This window comes from Schistocerca americana, chromosome 7 (assembly GCF_021461395.2).
Source record: "Schistocerca americana isolate TAMUIC-IGC-003095 chromosome 7, iqSchAmer2.1, whole genome shotgun sequence".
NCBI classification, from domain to species: Eukaryota; Metazoa; Arthropoda; class Insecta; order Orthoptera; family Acrididae; genus Schistocerca; species Schistocerca americana.
In genome coordinates this window covers 175021676-175046636 of record NC_060125.1, presented here as the reverse complement: position 1 = coordinate 175046636, position 24961 = coordinate 175021676, and the positions used below count along the sequence as shown (strand labels likewise).

Sequence of the window (24961 nt, the reverse complement as noted above, 5' to 3'; positions counted from 1 at the left end):
CGTAATCTGCTATACAATTTTATCCCGCCTATATATACTCAATAATACGTAACCCACTTCCAAACCATAACCAAAAAAATTTTTTTGCCGCTTTCAACACTACCGCTACTATAAAATCCACCGTTTCTAGTTCACAAACAGTTCCTTTCACCTTTTAAACAACCATTTCGGCTATTTCTAATAACTTTTGCTTTATTTCCATTTCCGTTTTTCCCACATCACTGATAATTTCTAGCCGCTTCCCACAGGTTTTAACGTCATTATTTCTTCGTCAGACAATTGTTAGCCTCATTTTCATAATCTGCCGCCACAAAACCACTCCTTTTAATACTTTACACGCAGTTTTTTCGAAATTTTCCCGAATTTCTCCATCCTTTAACGTGTTTTGGCAGCAACACAACCACCTAACCTTTGTGCACATCGTTGTCCCCAACCCAAGTCCAACATAGCCCAGCTGTAACCAACACCTTTTCGCCTTTTTCACACTAGATCTGCAGTTACTTTCCAGTTCACCTTTATCTCTCTCCATATATTTTTATTTTCATTTTCATTTCAGCCTCATGTTACACTTTCCACCTTCTAATACCATGTCACCCTCACAACACCCCCACAATGACCCCATTAAGTTTTATTTACATTCCCTCCGCAAACATGCCTTCGCCCTAGCCAGATTACGCTCCCATATTCTATTTTCTCAGGCTTGTCTAACATTTGGCATTACCCCCAAAGGCCTCACACTTAAAGTTCCCATCTCTGGCTGCAACCCTAAGGTAAGTCGGTACATAGAATTTTACTTTCGAATTCACTGAACACTTCACGCATAGCCCTCCTTACGCTAACTTTGACATCGTTTAGCTTCTGTTTGTCTGAGAGGTTTTGGCTGCGTTTAAACTTGGAGTGAAGCTCTCTTTGCTTTCGCAGTAGTTTCCTAACTTTGTTGTTGTACCACGGTGGGTTTTTCCCGTCCCTCACAGTTTTACTCGGCACATACCGGTCTGAAACGCATTTTACGATTGCCTTGAACTTTTTCCATAAACACTCAACATTGTCAGTGTCGGAACAGAAATTTTCGTTTTGATCTGTTAGGTAGTCTGAAATCTGCCTTCTATTACTCTTGCTAAACAGATAAACCTTCCTCCCTTTTTTTATATTCCTATTAACTTCCATATTCAGGGATGCTGCAACGGCCTTATGATCACTGATTCCCTGTTCTGCATTTAAAGAGACGAAAAGCTCGGGTCTGTTTGTTATCAGTAGGTCCAATATGTTATCTCCACGAGTCGGTTCTCTGTTTAATTGCTCGAGGTAATTTTCGGATAGTGCACTCAGTATAATGTCACTCGATGCTCTGTCCCTACCACCCGTCCTAAACATCTGAGTGTCCCAGTCTATATCTGGTAAATTGAAATCTCCACCTAAGACTATAACATACTGAGAAAATTTATGTGAAATGTATTCCAATTTTTCTCTCAGTTGTTCTGCCACTAATGCTGCTGAGTCGGGAGGTCGGTAAAATGAGCCAATTATTAACCTAGCTCAGTTGTTGAGTGTAACCTCCACCCATAATAATTCACAGGAACTATCCACTTCTACTTCACTACAGGATAAACTACTGCTAACAGCGATGAACACTCCACCACCGGTTGCATGCAATCTATCCTTTCAAAACACGGTCTGTACCTTTGTAAAAATTTCGGCAGAATTTATCTCTGGCTTAAGCCAGCTTTCTGTACCTATAACGATTTCAGCTTCGGCGCTTTCTATCAGCGCTTGAAGTTCTGGTACTTTACCAACGCATTCATCAGTACTTCGTATCCCACTTCTTAGCACACTCATTGTTCAGATGAGTCTCTCAAACTTCAGTCTGCTCTTCATCATCACTAAATTGTAATCTGAGTCTATATCTTTTGCTGGGCAGGGCTTACAATCCAATATCTAAGTTTGGAATCTCTGTATGACCATGAACAATCCAGCTGGAGTCTCCCTATACTGCCAGACCTTTCCCAAGTATACCTGCTCCTCTTGTTATTTTAAACTGTGTATTCACTATTACCAGCTGAAATTTGCTGCAGAACTCATTTAGCCTTTCCCCTCTGACATGCCTGCCAACAATCCCATATTCTCCTCTAACACTTCATTCTCCTCCTTTCCCTATAACAGTGTTCCAATCCTAACTGATTATTAGAGTATCATTTCTTTTTACATACTGAATCAATTGTTCGATATCCTCACATATGGAGTATGCTTTCTCTAGCTCTTCACCTTCTGACGGTAACATCGGCATGCTTACCTGAATTATTGTTGTTAGTGCTGGATTTCTGTAAATTCTCATGAGAATAACCCTGACACTGAACTGTTTATAGTAACTCACTCTCTATCCTACTTTCCTATTCACAATGAATAAATTTCTACTGCTGTTGATACTACCTCATATTCATCTGATCAAAAATACTTGTCATCTTTCCACTTCAATTCACTGACCTCCCACTTCTCCTCCCCACTCTATATCTAGACAGAATCTTTTCATTTCTTTTTTTAGATTTTCTAGCCTCCCTACCACTTTCAAATTGCTGACATTCCAGCATTCCACAATCTGATTCATACAATCTTACCTTTCCATCCCTAGGGGAAGGGGTTGCCCTGAAGGTCAGTCCACTCCACCCTCTTTGACAAGGATGCTGGCAGAACAAGGATGTGCTGGGCACCAATGGCCAACATTGCTAATGATTTTTATTCAACACTGAAGTACTGACTAGGTCCGAATCTAAGATGCAAGAGGTTCCGATTACTGGTCAAAGACGCAACCACTAGACCGGGGGCTGACTTTTCGGACTGTTAGCTGCTAGAAGCATATTATTATTATGTATACCGCATCAAAAATACCAAAGCATCATTTAAAACTGCTCATAAAAGACGTCAATGCATAGATTGGTAGAGAAGATAAATACAAGGTGATAGTATGAAGCTTTCCTGCACATAAATGAACCAATAAGAATGGAGAGAAGCTCATTAACTTTTTCAAACAGTCTGATTTAAAAAAAGTAAACCTTTCTCAGAAAATTATCAAGGAGAACCAGTATTCTCCTGATAAATACACATTCAGGCTCATATCCACTGGATCATGTGGCAACAACCAAACCAGACAACAGGAATGAATTCATTAAGAAGCTTCATACAAAGATAATGAGAAAGTGGGATGAGGTCAGAGAAGCAATGATAGAAATGGTGAAAGAACTAGAACAACCACGAAGGAGGAGGCAACATAGTTGGTGGAATAAGGTATGTGACAAACTGACAGAGAATAGACTAACAGCTTGGAAAAAATGGAACTCCTGCAGAAAGGAAACAGATTGGAACACATCCACTGAGATCAGGGAATAGACATCAAAAATTATTTGCACAGAAAAATGGAAATATGACAAAAACAATGGGGGTGGGGGAATAAATACGAGTTTCAAATATGGACTTCTACAAAGTTTTCAAAGAAGATGTAACAGAAAAAGCAGGTGAGCCTGCATTTCAAAGATTCAACAGACAAACTGATTAGCAACAACATCAAAGGCAACTGTGAGTTGCTAGCAAAATACATCAAAAACCTTCTTAACTGCAAGGAACCAACACAATGACTAATTTTCAGAGAGCTTCAATAGCAAAATCCTCCTCAGTCACTGCGTAAAATTGAACAATGCATTGGGCAGCTGAAAAACAACAGAGTGCAAGGTGAAGAAGGGAAGTTGGCTGAGATGTGGAAAGGGAAGGGAAGTGGGCAGAAGAAACCATTTATGAGGTTATTCAGGATTGCTGGGAGCATGGAATAACACGGAGTGACTGTAAACAAGCCATAATCAATCAGCTACATAAGAAGGGAGACAGAACAGACACCAACAATTACTGAGGCATATCTCTATGTCCAGTCACCTACAGAATTATACCTAAAGTTCTACTGAATAAGACAGAAGACCAAGCCTAACACACAACTGGAGAGTACCATGTAAGATTCAGAAAATATAGATCGTGTGGAGAGCAAATTTTTAACTTGAAAACAACCCTCAGGATCAGAAGAATGCAGAACATTCACACAGTTAATACATTCATTGACTTAAAAAAAGCCTACAATTCTGTGGATGGAGAGACAGACAGTATTCCTAACAATGGAAGAAGCAGGTATCGACAAAACCACTAGACAGTTAGTTGAACAGACACTAACAGACACAACTACTAAAGTTTAAATTCTTAAGAGAAGTTCTAAACCCTTCTGAATTAACACAGGTGTTGCGCAGGGTAATGGGCTCTCACCAATTCTCTTCAGTCCAATCTTGGACAAGGTCATGAGATAGTGGCATAAAGAAGTACAAGGGTAAATATTGAAGGAATCATCTCGAACAATGAAGAAGAGGAACTGAGGTGAAATGTCTCACTTTTGCAGATGACATTGCAGTAATTTCTAAGGACAAAACAGTTGCAAAGATAATGATAGAAACACTTCACAAAACTGTAGCTAAAACTAGATTTGCAAATATCGTATGAGAAAACAGAATATATTGAACATAAATGTAACAGAAAAAAATACATACAAACACAACATGGAAACATCAAAAGTGCTGATAGGTTTAAGTATTTGGGAGAATGGATCCAATCAAATGGAATTAACACAGTCACCCAAAACTGGTATAATAAAAGATCAGCAGCATACCAGGCAAAAATTAAACCTTGCGCAATAGTAATTAAACGGGAAGCACTTTACGGATCTGAATACCTAACACTGTATAAAAGAAATGAACAAGCAGAACTGGAAAAGGAAGGAAAATACCAAGAAAAATTTTAGGGCTACAAAAGAAGAGAGATAACAACTAGACAAAGAGAAGAAATGAACATAGCAGAAACCTAGAAACAGTCACAGACAAAATAAGACAGAGGGGACTGAAGTTTTATGGTCATGTTTACAGAATGACAACAACAGGCTAACGATGAAAATATTTAATTTCATTTCCAAATTAGAAAAAGTACCTTGGGATGGATTGAAGAGCAAGACTTCATACAGGACAGAAAGTTTCAGGCTGCCGATTAACAACAAAATTTCCTATCCAACAACAAAAAGACACAAAATAAACAGAGGCGAGCCATCAGTCAAACCATGAAGAACTTCTGGTTAGGTTCTAAGCAGTCTATAATTGCTCAAATTCTGTAATACAAAAATATTAATAAAAAATATGGATTTGAACCACAAGTCACACAAGTACTTGATTCAGGCTGCATGCAGCACATAGGCTGTAATTTGGCAACCATTGATTCACACACAAGTTTAAAACAGAAGTTTTTGAAGGATTAATTCTGGGAAACCAATTTCGAGATAACTAAGCAACACAGTGATCAAGAAATGAAGAGGGTAGCACAGATTGGAGGAGAGTGGATGTAACAACAAGGCACAGATTTTAGAAGATAATGATGAACCATGAATTACTGTTAGCACTGGTAGTATATTAGCAAAGTTTATTGTAGTGCTGCAGTACCAAAATGTGTAATGTGAAAATTACACTTAATCTCCATTTCAGAAGATGAGACTGCTTCTACATACCCCATCATTACTGCACTGAAAATTCACCTCAAATCTTATTGTTTCAGAAAATGGATTAACACCACTTCAATTTATATCATATTTAAACAAAAGTTAACTGTAGCACAGGCATAGGCAAGTATCAGCATTAATTATTACAATGTTTAATGAGGATATATTGTTAAATCAATTAAAATTAATGACTCATTAGCTTTGTTGCTGGCACAATTTACTGCAAGATATCCGATAATGTAAATATATGTTGCTAACACTGTGTGCTCCCAATTATTAGTATGCGGATTATTCGGTTTGCAATATTTTTCTCTAGTAAACAGCAATATAAAATCCATAGTGTGACAATAAACACCATTTCCATTGTTTAAACAACTGCCACATGATAATAGAGTACCAATTCCATTGTTATTGGCCAGCCTATTCTGTGTAAATCGAAAACCAACTCAGTTTTATGATGTTAATCAGCATGTAAGTGTCAATGAAGTAAGTTAAAAGAAATTTGTAAAAATGATGACGGAGAAACGAAAGAAACATTGTTGATATTAAAACAAAAATTAGAATTAAATGAAAGATCTGAGAAGGGGGAAACTTCCACAAAACTAAGTGCTGATTATGATTGACATGCATTAAAAAGAATAAGCAGAAAATGCAGGATTTTGTCAGGGAAGGTGATTCTAGTTCAGGGCCACCTGTATGGAAAAAGCATGAAGAGATCTACATCTGAGAACCAGATGCTGCTATTTTGTAATGGTTTAGCCAAAAAAGAGCAGGAGGTATAATTGTTTCATAAGTACTGTGTGATGAAAAAGCCAAATTTTGTCTTGACACTCTAAGGTTGCAGAGAGGATTTAATGCCTCATCTGGGTGGCTAACCATATTTAAACAATGTCTTGGGATCCGTGAACTTATTGTGCAAGGAGAGTAGCTGATTCCTTCTGGGAAGAATTTCAGAAATTTGTGGAAGTACAGGATTTCACATGAGACAAAATTTATAATGCATACGAAAGGGGTCTGTACTGGAAATGTCTACTGAGCAGAACCCCTGCTTTTAAGAGCAAAGTTTGTGCTTTTGTGCTCCTGGATGTAAGTCGTCAAAAGGGTGCATTACAATTTTGTGCACTGCTAATGCTCTGGAAATCACAAAGTGAAACTACAAGTGATTGGAATTTCAAAAAACCCTGAGCAATCAAGGATATCATAGCTGAGCATTATTACACTAAAAAGGAGCATGGGTGGATAGTGAAATTTTCAAAAACTGGTTCCACACATTCAGTTTGTACCACAAGTTTGGTGATTTTTTAGAATAAAAACAATTGCCACAAAAGGCTGTTCTATTACTTGACGACTCCCCTTCACAGCTTGATGAGAGAATTCTCATATATGATGATGGTCTCAACGTAACTAAGTTTTTACATCCAAAGGTGACTCCCATTATACATACAATGGACCAAGGCATAATTGCGCTGACAGAATGCACTACTGGACTAGTCTACTGAGAGTGCAGGTCGATGTTGACGATGATGATGATTTGTTGTAATTCTGGAAGAAATTGACAGTTCTAAGTGCAATACACAGGGTTTCTGATACCTAGTAGGAAGTCAAGCCATGTACACTAGTTCAATCATGGAGGACAACTTTTCCAGATATGGAAGAAACTGATCTTCAAGGTTTCAGTGATGAAGAAATAACAACTGCACAAATAATGAATCTGACAATGGGACTGAATGTCATGAAGATGCCAATGAAGAAAACTTGAATCAGTGGCTGAAGATTGCCGTATGTGAAACCAGTTTCAGAACATGAGTGATGCCGAAATTGTGACAGCTGCTTCACAGTAAAACAAAGAAGAGCACTGTGAATGTGAAAGATGGGATGAAAACAATGACCTTGTCAGATACTGTACTACACTACAATGTGTTGATACTCTTCTAGATTATATGGACCCAAGGGTGTTTCAATACAGTCACATGATCTCTGCATGAAAAATTTGAAATGGCGTACAAAAAAAATTCGGCTGCTCTCAGAAACAGACCTACAACGCAGACTATTTTAAGAAGTAAACAAGCCTACACCACCTATGCACAGAACTTTGATAAACTTTCTAACAAAGAATACATGTTTGAAAGTATCTCGATTAGCCTTTTCTTTTTTTATTATTATTCATGCATCTTCTCCTCCACTTAGCAGGAATAACTGGGAGTACACCATATTACATGTAGTTTATTTTAATAAAATGGTGTCACTGATTCCTACAAACTACCTAAGATGCAATACACCATAGTGTTTTCAACATACCTGATAGACTGGTGACTGTGGCCACTGCTTGAGGGGAAGCTGCCGTGGTGTTCATCGCTGCTCTCATCTTGAGACTGAGACTTGCCAATTTTTGCTTGTCTCTTTCCTGATAACACAAGGGGGAAAAGGATACTACTAACATCACTATATAATACAATCACACTAATGGCAAACACATTAAGATCCATTGAGTGATACCTACACTGAAATCAATGAATGACTTAAATAAAAAAAAGAGACAAGATCTGGTTTCATCTATATAACAGATACAATGGCTGCTGTCAGTGATAACAGTGCATGTGTAAGATTAAGAATCATCAATGGTATGATTTGATTAACAGGATAAGGGCCAGGGTATAGATGAAATTGCCAGAAAGCAATATACAGATAAGTCTTCCATACCCACAATTATATAGTTGAATAAAGAAAACACATTTAAGATATGACAGGACAACTCCTCACCATACACAAGGAATGTTGAGCAGTGGATACGCACATAAAAATTGTACATCGTACCCAAAATTTCAAACTTTTCTTCAGAGCACATACATACACATACTTAAGTCAGAGGTATTTGGATGGGATTGTTGAGGTGGAGGAGAGCTGAGAGAGGAGCTGGGGTTGCGGAATGAGATGGGGCAGAAGTTGGACGAGATGCAGGAGTGTGAAGAGGAGGTAAGAGGAGGAGTGAGTGGAGCTGACGGGAGAGGGGCGGTAAAGGGGGGAGAGGGGCGGTAAAGGGGGGAGAGGGGTGGTAAAGGGGTGAGGCGTAAAAGGTGGGAGGGGCAGTACAAGAGCGGAGGCCGGAGGGGCGGCGCGAGGCCGGAGGGGTGAGAGGGGCGGCGCGAGGCCGGAGGGGTGAGAGGGGCGGCGCGAGGCCGGAGGGGTGAGAGGGGCGGCGCGAGGCCGGAGGGGTGAGAGGGGCGGCGCGAGGCCGGAGGGGTGAGAGGGGCGGCGCGAGGCCGGAGGGGTGAGAGGGGCGGCGCGAGGCCGGAGGGGTGAGAGGGGCGGCGCGAGGCCGGAGGGGTGAGAGGGGCGGCGCGAGGCCGGAGGGGTGAGAGGGGCGGCGCGAGGCCGGAGGGGTGAGAGGGGCGGCGCGAGGCCGGAGGGGTGAGAGGGGCGGCGGGAGGCCGGAGGGGTGTGAGGGGTGGCACGAGGGCGGAGGGGGGGATGGGCAGTACAAGGGGGAGGCTAGTGGTATAAGGGGGGAGACAGGCGGTACAAGAGGGGAGGGGGGAGACAGGCGGTACAAGAGGGGAGGGAGGAGATGGGCGGTACAACGGGGGAGGGGGGGGGGGAGAATAGCTGCTGGAGGTGGACTGTGGTCGGGGAGTGGAGGGGGAGGTTTCATGTGGAGGGGGCATCAGAGGGGGGAGGTTTCATGTGGAGGGGGCATCAGAGGGGGCAGGTACTGGAGATTGGAGGTGTTGGACGGCAGGTTTTAGAGAGGGCAGCGTTTGAAGTGGTTTGATGTTGGAGAGCAGGATTGATTGGAGTTGAGGAGGGGTCACAACAGAGGAGGGGCTGGAGCGGACGGGGGGGCTGGAGCGGACGGGGGGGCTGGAGCGGACGGGGGGGCTGGAGCGGACGGGGGGGTTGGAGCGGACGGGGGGGTTTGGAGTGGACGGGGGGGTTGGAACGGACGGGGGGTTGAAACGGACGGGGGGTTGGAATGGACGGGGGGTTGGAATGGACTTGGAGTTGGAATGCAGGAGGGGGTTGGAAAGTGGGGAGGTAAATGGTAGTCAGTAATTGGTGTTCTCCTTCAAATTTTACAATGAGTAGGCAATGAAAAGCATCAACTGACATATGGGCAAAGTTTAAGCTGGAGCTGTAAATCACAGTTAAGTGGATTTCTGAATATCAAACTTTATATTATTGTAGTAACTTGAGCTGTTGAGATCATTATTTGCAGCATTAATACGGCTGATGGAATTTGCTCCGTATCTCGAGTTCTCATCTTTTCTCTCCAATGTAAATGCATGTTCACATGTACAAGTGAGTGGTAGTGAACACTGGTGAATTGCTATGACTGCTCATTCACTTGTGTTCATTTTCATTCATTCAGGTCTGAATGAGGCTTTAGAAGTACCCTGAGCACGCTGGAGGAGGTGGAGGAGGAGGAGGAGATTAGTGTTTAGCGTCCCGTCGACAGCGAAGTCATCAGAGATGGAGTACAAGCTCGGATTAGAGAAGGATGGGGCCATGCCGTTTTGAAGATAGCACCCTGGAATTTGCCTTAAACGATTTAGGGAAATCACGGAAAACGTAAATCAGGACGGCTGATGCCAGTTTGAGCCTTTGTCCTCCTCAATGTGAGTCCAGTGTGCTAACCACTGTGCTGCCCTGCTCACTTGAGTATACTGCAGTAGTAGGGGTGACTAACATAGGTAAAGTTATGCACACATTGGTGGCAGTAAAAATAAACAATCTTGCAAACCAATATCAAGTCAATTGTCAAATAAGTTTCTCAAAGAAATAATCACATAGCCAACATGCAACACAAATATATTAAATCTCCTAATCTCCTGGTAAGAAACAGGCCCGATCATTTTGAGAAAGTCATCAAAGACAGCGACCATGATGCTAGTACAGGAACAATGCCTACTAAGGGCATTATTAAAATCTGACTAAGGCAGAACAATAACATTCTCCTGAAAAACGTGTTTAATTACAAGGAGATTGGATGGGCTGCCATTATTTATATTCAGAAGGTGATTTACCAATGACTTCCCACACACACTTTTAAAAATACAGAATAATTCCACTTTTACATTCCCGGAATTCACGTTTTCCACCATTTACGAATTTTTTTTTTTTTAATCGGTCCCGTCAAATTTACTATGCCCACAATGTTAATTTGCACCTGATTTTGCATCAACATATTTATAATTTTCCAACAATTTACACATTATGAAAAAATGTTTGTGGAGAAAAAAATGATGCTAGCATGATGTTGGCTGTCGAATAGTGTTTACAAATATTATGTGGTTAAGTTTCTTGACACCAGGGTACTCTACTCAGCGGATTTCAACTGGTAAACGTGTAAAATTTGGAACAATTTGTACCATACCTCCTACAGCTGCCAAGCTCTACTTGGCACAGTGACTGATGGGAATAACTAGGTTCATTCAAATGAAGATATCATGACCAATCACAACCATCTCCCAACTCTCTACTGTGCAAACACCGTTTTGTGATTGTTGTGATCATTGAGATTAGTTGGGTGGTTCAAAAGAGGGTGAAGGGGACCAAACTGCGAGGTTATCAGTCCCTTGTTCCTGGTAAAATAATTACACAAAGGAGAGAAGAAAAGAGACATATAGCACAATAACAGGAGAAAGGAAGAACCAGAAAGACAGAAGGGCAACCAACACCACTATGGATAAAACAGGAAGAGAAAACCACAGAGAGAAGCAAGAAACAGGTAGAAGGGATAAAAACAGAGACCAGATGACTGTGGCTGGCTGACCACAAAAATAAAAAGGAAAAACCAGACATTCTGCGACCCATTAAAACATCCAGCCTAAAAGCATTAGAGTGGAGAACACAAAGGGATGAAGGATATGCGCTAAAACTTATATAGAATGATAAAACCCACAGTCACATAGAAAACGTAAAACTAAATTAGCCGATGAGGCATTGTCAGCTAAAATTAATGGCAACAAGTCCGGTAACTGAAGAGTCTGTTGCAGGGCAGCAAAAGGAGGACAGCTCCCCAAGATATGGGCCACTGTCAGCCGGGCACCGCACTGACACTGAGGTGGGTCATCATGGCACAGGAGGTAGCCGTGTGTCAACCAAGCGTGGCCAATGCGGAGCCAACAGAGAACCACAGAGTCCCTACAAGAGCCCCGTGTGGAGGTCTTCCACATACTTGTAGTCTCCTTAATGGTTGGTTGGTTGGTTTGGGGTAGACCAGACAGCGTGGTCATCGGTCTCATCGGATTAGGGAAGGATGGGGAAGGAAGTCGGCCGTGCCCTTTCAGAGGAACCATCCCGGCATTTGCCTGGAGTGATTTAGGGAAATCACGGAAAACCTAAATCAGGATGGCCGGACGCGGGATTGAACCGTCGTCCTTCCGAATGCGAGTCCAGTTTCTAACCACTGCGCAGTCTCCTTAATGGCACGCAGCTTGTTGTGCGTACTGAGATTATGCCAAACCGTCTCCCAAAGCCGCAAAACCTTCCGGCCTAGTACTGAACGCAGGTCAGTTGCAGAGAATCCCATCTCCATAAGTGGTTTCCATGTATCCTGCTTGGCCAGTCTGTCGGCCAGTTTGTTGCCTGCAATTCCGATGTGACCTGGGATCCAGACAAACACCACTGAACAACTGGACTGTTCCAGGGCATAGATGGACTTCTGGATGGTTGCTACCAAAGGATGATGAGGGTATCACTGGTCATTAGCTTGTAGGCTGCTCAAGGAGTCACTACACAGAAGAAATGACTTACCAGGGCATGTAAGGATGTGCTCAAGAGCACGAGATAACCAGCTCGGCAGTGAAAACACTGCACGAATCGGGCAAGGAATGCTGTTCAATACGTTCTCCATGGACATCGAGAAGCTGACGTGTTCATCAGGCATCGAGCCTCATCACCACTTCATGGCCTTGGTATATGTCAAGAATTGAGAGGAAGTGGCAGCAGAGAGCTGGGGGGTTAATTGAGTCCTTAGGCCCATGTGAAAGGAACAAGCAAAGCTGCTATCTAGGTTTACACCCTGGAGGTGTACATGAATTGACCTCAAATATAGGTGGTAAAGACAAGGACTCCAGTTCGGAAAGAAGGGATCGGACATGAACCGCAATTAGAAGCCCTGACTTGGGCTGCCGATGTGTGAGATGAACTGCTGTGGGCAGGAAAAGAAGACAGTAATTTGGATGTGCAGGAGAACTATGAATGTGTGCAACACAACTTGCCAGTAGTTATGCACACCTAATCTGCAATCAAGGGACTCCAGCCGGCACCAGGATACTCGTCCTAAAAGCTCCTATCACTAGGCGAATGCCACAGTGGTGCACTGGGTCAAGTAAACGCAACACTGAGGGCACCGCCGAACCATAAACCAGACCCCCATATTCAAGGGGGGATTGAACAAGGACTCTGTAGAGCTGCAGCAGCATAGAGTGATCTGCATCCCAGTTGGTGTTGCTCAGGCAGCGGAGGGCACTGAGGTGCTGCCAGCACTTCCGCTTAAGCTACTGAAGGTGAGGAAGCCACGTCAATCAGGCATCAAAAACCAGTCCTAAGAATCGATATGTCTCCACTACAGTGAGTGGATTGTTATTAACGTAAAGTTGTGGTTCCAGATGAGCGTTATGATGCCGACAGAAGTGCACAACACATGACTTTGCAGCTGAAAACTGGAAACCATGGGCTAGAGCCCCTGACTGCACCTTGTGGATGCTCCCTGTAGGTGCTTCTCAGCAACACCAGTTCTGGTGGAGCAGTACGAAATGCAGAAGTCTGCACACACAGAAGTGAGACGGATGGCCTTACAACTGCTGCTAGACCATTAATGGCCATTAAAAATAGATACACACTCAATAAAGAGCCCTGCAGGACCCCTGTCTATTGAATATGGGGGAACTAAGGGAGGCACCAACTTGGACACGGAAAGTACGAAGAGACAGAAAATTTTGGATAAAAATTGGGAGTGGGCCTTGGAGACCCCACTAGTATAATTTGTCAAGGATATGATGTCGCCAGGTCATGCCATACAATTTTTGTAAATAAAAAAAGACGGCAACCAGGTGTTGGTGTCTGAAAAAGGCTGTTTGAATGGCAGACTCGAGGGACACAAGATTATCAGTGGTAGAGCGACCCTGGCGGAAGCCACCCTGACATGGAGCCAGTAGGCCACATGACTCCAGGACCCAACCCAACCTCCGACGCAATGTTCATTCCAGCAGCTTAAAAAAATGTTGGTGAGGCTGATGGGCCGATAGCTATCCACATCAAGCAGATTTGTACCAGGTTTGAGCACCGGAATGATGGTGCTCTCCCACCATTGCGATGGAAAGATGCCATTGCACCAGATCCAGATGAAGATGACGAGGAGATGTCGCTTGTAGTCAGATGAGAGATGTTTAATCATCTGACTGTGGATCCGATCTGGCCCAGGAACAGTGTCAGGGCAATGTGCAAGGGCACTGAGGAGTTTTCACTCTGAAAATGGGGCACTGTAGGATTCACTGTGGCATGTAGTGAACAAGAGCACTTCCCTTCCAGCCACCGGGAACACCTGTTGGGGTCTGGTACTCAAAAACACGTTTGATCCTTGCCCAGACTTGGGAAGGTGACATATGGCTTACAATGTTCGAGACCTATCCCTCCCAACATTCCTGCTTCTGTCGTTTGATAAGTTGGTGAACGTGGGCACAGAGCCATTTAAAGGCTATGAGGTGCTCCACAGAAGGATGGCACTTATGCCACTGTAGAGTTTGTCAACGCTCCTTAATTGCTTCAGCGACTTCCGGAGACCATCAAGGGATTGCCTTTCACTGGGAGCATCCTAAAGATCGAGGGATTGCCTTTTCTGCCGCAGAAATGATTGTTTTAGTCATCTGCTGAACCATCACATCGATGTTGCCATGTGGGAAAGATTCAATGGTTACAGCAGAGGTGAAAGTTTCCCAGTCCGTCTTGTTTAAAGCCCATTGGGGCAGGCATCTGTGGACCTGACACCGGGCCAGTAACAGGAAGATGGGGACGTGGTCACTACTGCACAGGTCATCATGTGCTCTCCAGTGGATGGCTGGGGGAAGTCCTGGGCTGCAAATTGATAAATCAATGGCAGGGTAACTACCATGAGCCACACTGAAATGTGTGGCAGCCCCAGTATTTAAGAAGCAGAGGTCGAATTGAGACAGTATAGTTTTGACATCTCTGCCTCTGCCAGTAAGCACAGTGCCACCCCACAAGGGATTATGGGCATTAAAATCTCCTACAAGTATGAAAGGTTTAAGGAGTTGAACAATCAGTGCAGCTAATACATTCAGGGGTACTGCACCATCTGGAGGAAGATATACATTGCAGACAGTTATTTCCTGTGTTGTCCTTATTCTGACAGCCACAGCTTCAAGAGGGGTTTGAAGTGGCACAGTTTCACTACACGCTGAGTTTAGAACATAAACGCAAACTCCACGTGACACTATTATAGTCGCTATGGTTCCTGTAATACCCCTTATAGCTGCGGTGGGCAGGGGTCAGCATTGCTGGGAACCAGGTTTCCTGGAGGGCAATGCAGAAAGCAGGTGTAAAGCTTAACAGTTGCCGTAGCCCAGCCAGGTGGTGAAAAAAACTGCTGCAATTCCACTGGTGGATGACATCATGAGACTGGGAAGGCATGGAACATTCAATGAGGCACTTTACGCCTCAGGATCACCTGATGCCACCGTCTGATTGCCTGAGCAGTCTGTATCAATTGTGTCTGAGGGTCTGGTGAGATCTAGGTCCTCAGCGGCTGCCAGAATCTCCATCCCATCTTCAGACGCAGAGCTTGTAGGTAGCGGTGGTGTGGGTGCCACCACAATTCCCTTGGTCTTGAGGATCTCCTTTTTGGATTTCTCTTGCTGCTCCTTGGGTTTCCCTGGCTGGGAGGACTTCATTCATTCAGTCTCTGGGACTTAGGATGAGCGTGAAGCACTATGACCAGCTGCTTTTGGGCTCTTCAGCCACTGGCGGGTGTCACCTTTCCCACCAGCAGAAACCTGGGAAGGGAGTGACCCAAGGGACTCTTTCCTAGTGAGAGGAGCCGGAGAAGACTTACACTTCTCACTTCTCCGGCGCAGAAGTGGGGACTGATATCCCCAATGGTTCAGAGGGAGTTGGGGGGGGGGGGGGGGGGGGGGGGGAGTGTTGCTCCTGAGGCAGGTGGTGCAGGAGCAACAGGCAGGGAAGTGCCCCCCACCACCAAGGGGGCAGGTGTACTCTTCCAGCTCTGAGAGGTGACTGTGGTGGCAGAGCTGATGGGGCTAGAACTGTTGTAGTGGTGGCGTAAGATGATGTCATACGTCCAGGATGTAGGTGTTCAAATTTCCTCTTAGCCTCAGTGTAGCTCATTGGTTCAGGGTCTTGTACTCCAAGATTTTCCTTTCTTTCTTTCTTTCTGGAGAATCCTGCAGTAGGGAAGCAAGGCGAATGGTGCTCCTCCCAGTTGACACAGATGGCAGGCAGGGCACATGGAGTGATGGGATGTGATGGACATCTGCAATCTCGACATGTGATGCTGGAGGTACAGTGGGAAGTCATATGGGCAAACTTCCAGCATTTAAAGCACCGCATTGGGGGAGGGATATAGGGCTTTACATCACAGCGGTAGACCATCACCTTGACCTTCTCAGGTAATCACCCTCAAAGGCCAAGACAAAAGCACCAGTGACACCATTATCTCTTGGACCCCAGTGGCCACGCCGAACGAAATGACACCTCGTTGCTCTAAATGGTGCACAGCTCACCGTCAGACCGCAAAAGAAGGTCGCTGTGAAATATGATGCCCTGAACCATATTTAAGCTCTTATGGGGCGTGATGTTTACAGAAACATCCCCCAGCTTATCACAAGCGAGATACACCCGTGACTGGGCAGAGGATGCCTCTACAGGCTCAACAGAAAACTGAGGCTTCATTGTCATGAAAGATTATCCATCAGCACTTGAACACACAAGGTACCAGGGCAAATAAGAGCCACTGCCATCCTTAGCCTGACATTCCTCCCATGGTGTGGCCAGGGAGGGGAACGATTTGGGGTCGTACTTATGTGTGTTGAATTGAGCCCGTGAGCACTTAAGAGACTGTCGGTGTTTGACCACCAGTGAAAGATGATGTACTGCACTTCACGTGTGTCATCCACCCTCTCCAACCAGGGGTCCTCCCCACGGGCACCATCCTGTCGCAGCTAAGTCCACCTGGCAGGATGGCCATTCCCGGGAGTCCCAATGCCCCAGGGTGACAGGCATCCACTCCTTGGCATACACAGGGAGTTAACAGCGCAGGCATCACCAGAGTGATCTCTGTATGGTCAGGGGGCTACAACCAACGTGGTACATGGTGGCCCCACCACAACGGACTGGCTACCGTGCTGGATATCAGGTGCAACCAAGCAAACAATTCCATCATCATCGTTAGCGTAGAAAACGATACTGCACAACTGATGGAAAAATATGCACCCAGGGGGTTGACCTCAACCAACTGTTAGAGAATGAGCAGAAGTGCAGATCCACGTCAACGAAGGACACAATAGGTCTCAGTGCATGATGGACACGACGCCCTGTAGGTGCCCTTCCCCAATTGGCTCGCTCTTCAGAAAAATTTTGAAAAATGAGGGTCAAACCCTACAGGGGACCATCACATAAAGGCCGAAACATGAGAGACTCCATTTAGTTGCCTCTTATGACAGGCAGGAATACCTCGGTCCTATTCTAAACCACGGACCCACAGGGAGAGATCATAGTGACACGTTTGTCAAACCACATTTAGCATGTTTCGGCGTATGACCACTTGGAGCAATAGTCGACACTGTCATTCACTTTGCATCGCTCAGATGTTTTTAGTTTAAACACAGTGCTGATTACGTATTTTATTCATGCTGAACAAAACATGTTTTGAGAATTTATTCCCATTTTCAAGTGCAGTATTTACGTATGTATTTTTTGTGATGTTACACAGTAAACTACGTGATGATGAGGCACAGAACCTGATAAACTCAAGAAGATGACTACAGTGCAAAAGACGCAGAATAACACATATTCAAACACCACACAAAATACTTATTTATGTGTTTGCTCTCAGCAATGTGAAAAATTCTAGAAACGTGTCATGCTAAGCATGAAAAAATACGTAACTACATCTACATCCATACTCCGCAAGCCACCTGACGGTGTGTGGTGGAGGGTACCTTGAGTACCTCTATCGGTTCTCCCTTCTATTCCAGTCTCTTATAGTTCGTGCAAAGAAGGATTGTCGGTATGCCTCTGTGTGGGCTCTAATCTCTCTGATTTTATCCTCATGGTCTTTTCGCGAGATGTACGTAGGACGGAGCAATATACTGCATGACTCCTCGGTGAAGGTATGTTCTCGAAACTTCAACAAAAGCCCGTACCGAGCTACTGAGCGTCTCCCCTGCAAAGTCTTCCACTGGAGTTTCTCCATCATCTCCGTAACGCTTTCGCGATTACTAAATGATCCTGTAACGAAGCGCGCTGCTCTCCGTTGGATCTTCTCTATCTCTTCTATCAACCCTATCTGTTACGGATCCCACACAGGTGAGCAATATTCAAGCAGAGGGCGAACAAGTGTACTGTAACCTACTTCCTTTGTTTTCGGATTGCATTTCCTTAGGATTCTTCCAACGAATCTCAGTCTGGCATCTGCTTTACCGACGATCAACTTTATATGAGCATTCCATTTTAAATCACTCCTAATGTGTACTCCCAGATAATTTATGGAATTAACTGCTTCCAGTTGCTGACCTACAATATTGTAGCTAAATGATAAGGGATCTTTCTTTCTGTCATGCCAACTAGTGCAGTATTTCATTATTTAAATAATGAATGACAGCTTCAAGCCTTCAAAAAGATCGATTATGACATGAAACTGAGTCAAACGTTCCTACTTCCCAGACAGTTATCAGTTACAGTTACAGTTACATCAGCAGTTTTTATTACATAATAAACCTTCTATAGACAACAAACAAGTCCCTTAGAAGTGTTTTGATGCCTGTTACGTACATATATCATATATAAAGAGCAAGGTGGTATCCTATACATAAATTTCACAGCGAAAAACGTTATTTCCCACATTTTACATTTTCCTGCCTTTTACAACATTTTTTTTGAAGCCTCTTGAAAAGTGTGAAAGTGGGGTTTCACAATAGTAAACTGTACATCGCTTATAAAATTGTTAGTTCCTTCTGCCTCATTCCTCTCTGAGGAAGGAATTAAAGTTCTCAAACCTACCTGCACTTTTTTCTACTTTTAAATGAGTCGTCAGCAACACTTCATGCCAAATCCTAAAAATAAATGCTCGTAACATTAAGGACATGAGCTGCAGTCGAACCAAAAACGTCATAGTGACACTTATTACTCAGGTAATGAGTGCAGGGGAACATACATGGGAATGCTGCATCATCGCTCTTGGCAAGGTCCCAGTGGGGGCAGTTTGTTGTAGCCTTCCTCTGACCTGTTATGAAGGGTTAAATGTGTGTCTGAATCATGTGGACAGGATGTACTAGTTCTTGTACAATGTAGTGTTAGATTTGTGTTGTTTTGGATGAAAGGAAGAGAGAGCGTGGCACCTGGTGCCAGCCAACAGCCCACTCCTCTCGAAGAGCACCAAGGGCCCCACTGAGCTAAATGTCCTAAGCTGATGGATGGATCACTATCAACATCAAATGCCCTCATTTTGTGACACAATGAGGAGATGCTGGAATTTAATCCAGGACATTGGTGCAAAGGCGATTAGGAACTTTACTGACAGTGAAAATTTTCCACCACCAGGATTTGAACTGCTTAGCTCCGAGTTAAACACCACTGCACAGACAAGGGTTAGCATTCTCAGTTACGGGGGCAAGTAACTGAACCTCCAACAAATCGTAAATTGTGCTTTGATAAATACAATGATATTTTTATGAATCATTGTGAAAGTGCTTGTCATAAGCAGAAGCAATTATAAACAAGTAGAACTGAAAACAAACAATACAGTTCAGGAAGTACAAAGCTAACAAAAACAATACCTCTCACATCTAGAAAGGATTAAACATGACCAGTTCCTGTGACAAGTTTATTTTTATCATCTGAAAGGAAAACATAACTCTGACTTACATCAACCAATTATCATACTTCCCTGTATCCAACTGCACCTAACCTTGAGCATAAGATAAAGTGACAGACGCTTTGTGAATTAATGAACCTGGAAGCAAGGGAAACTTTTATAGCGAGGAGACATTATCTTCCTATTGGGCTCCTTGCATTTCTTTAATGCTACATAAATACCAAAAAGTTGATACTGAATGGAATAGGGTACATTTTGCCTTGTATTCCCAGTAATTTTCTACCCATTACACAAAAGATACCCCATCTATTCAGCAACTGTATAAGCTCTATTGGATACATACTCGTAATATGACTTCGATTCAAATATAAATGGTAATTGTGCCAGTGTACTGTGCAAGCAGTTCCGAGTGTGTAAGTGCATTGGGGGGCTGAAGTTCGATGTGTTCGAGAGAGGGAACCAGCTTGGTTTGCTGCTGTCCTGGTCTCATTGGTGCTGAATGAACAAGAAGTTCCTTCGTTTGTTGCACAACATATTACAATAAAATTTTTTGCCCATGAAGGGGTTAAACATTCAAGCGATTTTAATTCATTTGAAGGCACAGTTTGGGGATGGTCCACTGTTGCATAACAGACAATTTAAAGGTGCATCCACATGATGCCTTTTTTTCTGTTCAACTCTGCACATGGGCATAAATTTTTCAACAGCACAACTACACATGTGCATCTGTGCAAGTGTGATTCCCTGGAAATGGAGGCCATGTGTACAGCGCATTGCTTCCCACCTTCAGTGAGAATCTTTGAGCTTTTTAGCAGGTGACAGGCAGCTGGGTCCCATCTGTGTTTCTTTCGTAGTGTGTTGAGGTTATGCTGTGAAGCAATGTATGTGCAATAAATAATGTCTACTGATTCCAAAGGAAGCACGCTTAAATTTATGGACAATTACAGACATAGAAAAGTCTTATGGAATGTCACTTTTAAAAATTATTTGAATAAAGATTTGAGATGTGATACTCTGATTATCAAATATTAGATAAAAAGTCTCTGACCATATTACTGTAAAGAATAAGATATTGTAAGCTCCAAAGTATGGAAGCAGAGAAGAATGGGCCAGAAATTTATGGAAAGTGTATGAGAACTGTGGATGGGGTTGGGTTGTTAGCGGGCAGAGACCAAATAGCGAGGTCATCGGACTCATCAGATTAGGGAAGGACGGGGAAGGAAGTCGGCCATGCCCTTTCAAAGGAACCATCCCGGCATTTGCCTGGAGCGATTTAGGGAAATAATGGAAAACCTAAATCAGGATGGCCGGACATGGGATTGAACCATCGTCCTCCCGAATGCGAGTCCAGTGTGCTAACCACTGCGCCACCTCGCTCGGTAACTGTGGATGAATATTCATTATATGGTGACTTAATAGAACAACAACTGAGGAACCTGACATCTGAATAAGAGAAATGGTGGACTGTGTGTAGCTCCTCAACAAAGTACTAGAAATACAAATGAAGGACATTGATGATGGAAAAAAAATTGTAAACACAACTTGCATTCTCATGGATTCTGGTATCTATCACTTCCCCAAATTTGTCAAGTCCAAGGATGTTAATCTATACACAATCTTTAATGACTGAAGTTGTGTAAATAACCTTTTTTTTATCAAATAGAATTCCAATGACACATTGCAAGTTAATTAAGCTTCACATAATGACTAAGAACTTCCATTAATTATTCCTCAGTTTCTGTTATAATCACTGCAGTGCTTTGTTTCAAAATGTGAATTAAATAGTTCAAACTTGTATATAAGTCACCGGTTACCAGCTAACAAAATGTTATTGTATTATTGGTGTGGTTTGTGAAGCAGATAATCTAAAATTTTCCTTTGATCTCCTGAAATTTACAAACAAAACATTGTTATCACTTTTTATTTGTCATACCTCTGTTATTTAGATACTTCTTTACCTACATTCCTTTTTCTGTTGTCTTTTCATCACAATTAATGCAGCACAAGTTCACAATCAAAGAAGGTGATTTAACAGACTGCTTGCAGAATGAGGCAATGTTTGGACACAAGAACAGCCACATCTACAGGTGTTCTTTCAAAAAAACTTTTGTGCATAACCTTATTTCCATGTGTCTGTGCACAAAGAAAGGGCCATTGTTGATGTCCGCGGTCTAGTCTCACAGATGACAACATCTGTGCAGTTCAAGGGCTTATTGTAGGTGACCAACACTGCACTGTTGAAGAAATCTCAGCAGAAGTGGGTATCAGCATTGGGACTTCTCATACCATTATCAGTAAATAGCTTCGCTGTAGAATAATTAGTGCTTGATGGTTTCCGAAGTTGGCAATGGAATAACCAAAACAGGTCAGGCTGGCGCTCTTTGAGACTTCAGAATAGATTCTGGCAAGAAAGGAAGGATTTTTTTGAAGCACATTGTCACATGCAATGAAACATGGTCCAGTGGTGAAGGAAGGATGAAGCCTGCCCAGTGAAAGACCATAACCAATCTTTCAGCTGGAAAAGTTCGTGTGACTGCGTGTTTTGATAACAGTGAAGAGTTACTCATTGAATTTCTTCACAACCGACATATGGGGAATGCAGCTTACGACTGCCAGTTATTAACATTGGCAAATGCTGCCTACTAAAACAAAGAACGAGAAACGCACATCAGAGATGGCATCATTCCACCTCACAACACTAAGCCTCACACTGCAAATCTGAAAAGGGAAAACTTGGAGTACATGCACTGGCAAACCCTTGACTACCCTCCCTACAGTCCAGATTTGTCTCCTCCCCCACCCCCCTTTCTATTATTTTGTTTGCGTTCATGAAAGAATCATTTGGAGGGGAAAAATTTGAAACAATGAAGGCGTTGAGGAGTGTGCGTGCAATTGGCTGATGACACCTTCAGATTTCTTACAGACGAATAATGTTCAAGCTTCTAGATTGCTGGAAAAATTGTGTAGAGCATGCAGAAGGCTATGTAGACAAAAAATGGAAGGTTTCAGTTGCTTAAATGATTAATCAAAAATGTATTAAAAATAATTACCATTTATATTTCAATCACTCTCGTAATTTTTTTTTATCATGCAATCTGTCTAATTGCTGTTATTGTTTATAAATGTATGCATTTACTGTCAATCAAAATTTGAGGGTAATTCATGTGGCAAAAGACTGCATGTAAACAAAACTGTGTGTCATATGTTAGTTTATAAGTGAAAAATGTCATGTTCTTACGTGGAGAGTGGTCGTCCTGCTCAGATTCATGTGGCTCTCCATTTTCCTTGTTCTCCATAGCTTCTTCTTTTTCCATCTGTTTCTTTGTTATTTCCTAGTAATAAATGTTTAAGATTAGTGCCACTTTCAAAAATTAATGTCACTTTAGAATACTTATATTTACTTACATGAAGTATACTTTCAGCTTGAAGAGAGAAATGCATTTCTTTATTGTTGAGCCAATGTAGAATGAAATTGGGCTCAGAATCAGGACTGCCTATCAGACTTGGAACAAGAGGAATATCTGAAATTACATCATAAATCATACTATACATTAATTTAATGAAGATATATCTTAGGAGAAGCTACACCTAATTCTAAAATCATGCATCACTGAAAATGTAAACTACACAATACAATATAGCAATTAAAGTGCTTATCAGAAAATCAGTCATTGACTGATTGTGAAACAAGGAAACCAATATAACACTACAAACCTGACGAAGTTCTACTGACAGTAACGAGAAGTGAGTAGGGGGAAAGGGAATATGGAGACATGCACAAATGAGAAATTCACTACTCTGGGAGCAAAATTGACGCAAGGCAGTCAGGAAGAAATAAATTCCAGTAATACGTTGTTTTGCAAATTATTTTTTAGGTGGGGTGGGGGGTGGGGTGGGGGGGAAAGGGGGAAGGGGAGGAGGAGGTGTGTGTGTGTGTGTGTGTGTGTGTGTGTGTGTGTGTGTGTGTGTGTGTGTGTGTGTGTGTGTGTCGAGGCACATTGTGAAAAGTAACTTTTAGTTTAAAACTAAAATTTATGAGAAATGCAGAGTTAAGACAGACAATACTCATCCTGACAACTTTTAAGGCACTGTTCTACAAATATGGAGTACATTTAAAATTAGTTCCATTTCGTCTTATTTCTTGGTGATCTTCAGCCTTGATTGGCCAGCTAAAAATTCAAGTATTCCTTTGAGTGGTCAGGATATAATTCTGGTTTTCTTACAGATCACATGCATTCACAACAAAAGTTTTTCATACTTGGCGCTTTGCTCTGCTTATACGAATCCACTCTATTAGTCTCAACCTTAGCAAAAGTCTGCAGTATGACTCAGTATGTCTTTTACCCCCCCCCCCCCCTCCCACCCACCCCTCACATACACACACAAACGAAATAATGTGAAACCACAAAAATATTACAGTAGCTAAAACAAAAATAATAGAAATTTTGTTACAATCTGCTTCTTCTTTGTGCAACATATGGTGTCCACTCGCTCTTTTATTGTTGCTCCTGTTCATTGCACCGTCAGCTTGAAGTCCATTATAATTATAATTGTTATTATGTTATAATTTCTTTCCTTTCTCAGACGTAACTTGCTGTGACAGTGCGAGAGAGAGACAAAGATATTATTTATTACTCTGTGGCGGTCAGCGCTCACATAATTATTCTTAGGATATAGTTTTTGTTTGTTCTGGTTAAGAGTAATTTTTAGTAGAGGAGAGCCATTCTTGTGATGTAAAAAATCGACGCCATTGCGAGTTTTTGATTCACATTGTAAAATATAAGTGCATATGGAAGGAAATCAGTTAATAGAACAATAAAATATTGTTCATTTCAAGAAGGTACGTCTTATTATACACCCAGCGATGTACTGCTATTGTGATTTTCTAATAAACACCAGTTGAGAACAGTTCCGACGGGAGCGTTCAGTTCTAGTGAAATAGTTCGATGTTTTCTTCGGAAAAGAAGTCACTTCATGGATCATTCAAATCCACAATAGTAACTGGACATTTCTCAAAACTGAAAGCAATCTGATTGCTATGCAACAGACCCCCGAAGAATATTTCTCCGTATTTTGGTTACCACTTTCAGCTCAACACAGTATCTGCGGCATCTGGAGCAGATTTCTACAACAGCGGAAGCGTGTAATCGCCATCAGTTTCACACACCGCCCTGTGTACGCTGTATGTATTTACCCACAACAGTGAACATACAGTTACTCACACAAATAGAAAGACAATACTAGGTGGTGTGGGGAAACATTTCAGTATAATGGCCCTGTAGAGCTAAACAGTAATTAGCCTAGTAAGAAAAGGAGTCGTTATA

At 42.6% G+C, this 24961-nt stretch overlaps 1 protein-coding gene across 1 annotated transcript in view; it reads right to left on the bottom strand.

Moving 5' to 3' along the window:
* LOC124621800 (dmX-like protein 2) overlaps positions 1-24961 on the bottom strand; it is a 351417-nt gene that overhangs the window by 277660 nt on the left and 48796 nt on the right. Inside the window, exons 8-10 of the mRNA XM_047147237.1 lie at positions 23043-23158; positions 22876-22969; positions 7865-7970 (exon numbers count right to left, since the gene is read on the bottom strand). Coding sequence (XP_047003193.1) covers positions 7865-7970; positions 22876-22969; positions 23043-23158 — 316 coding nt within the window. The remainder of the gene's footprint in view (positions 1-7864; positions 7971-22875; positions 22970-23042; positions 23159-24961) is intronic.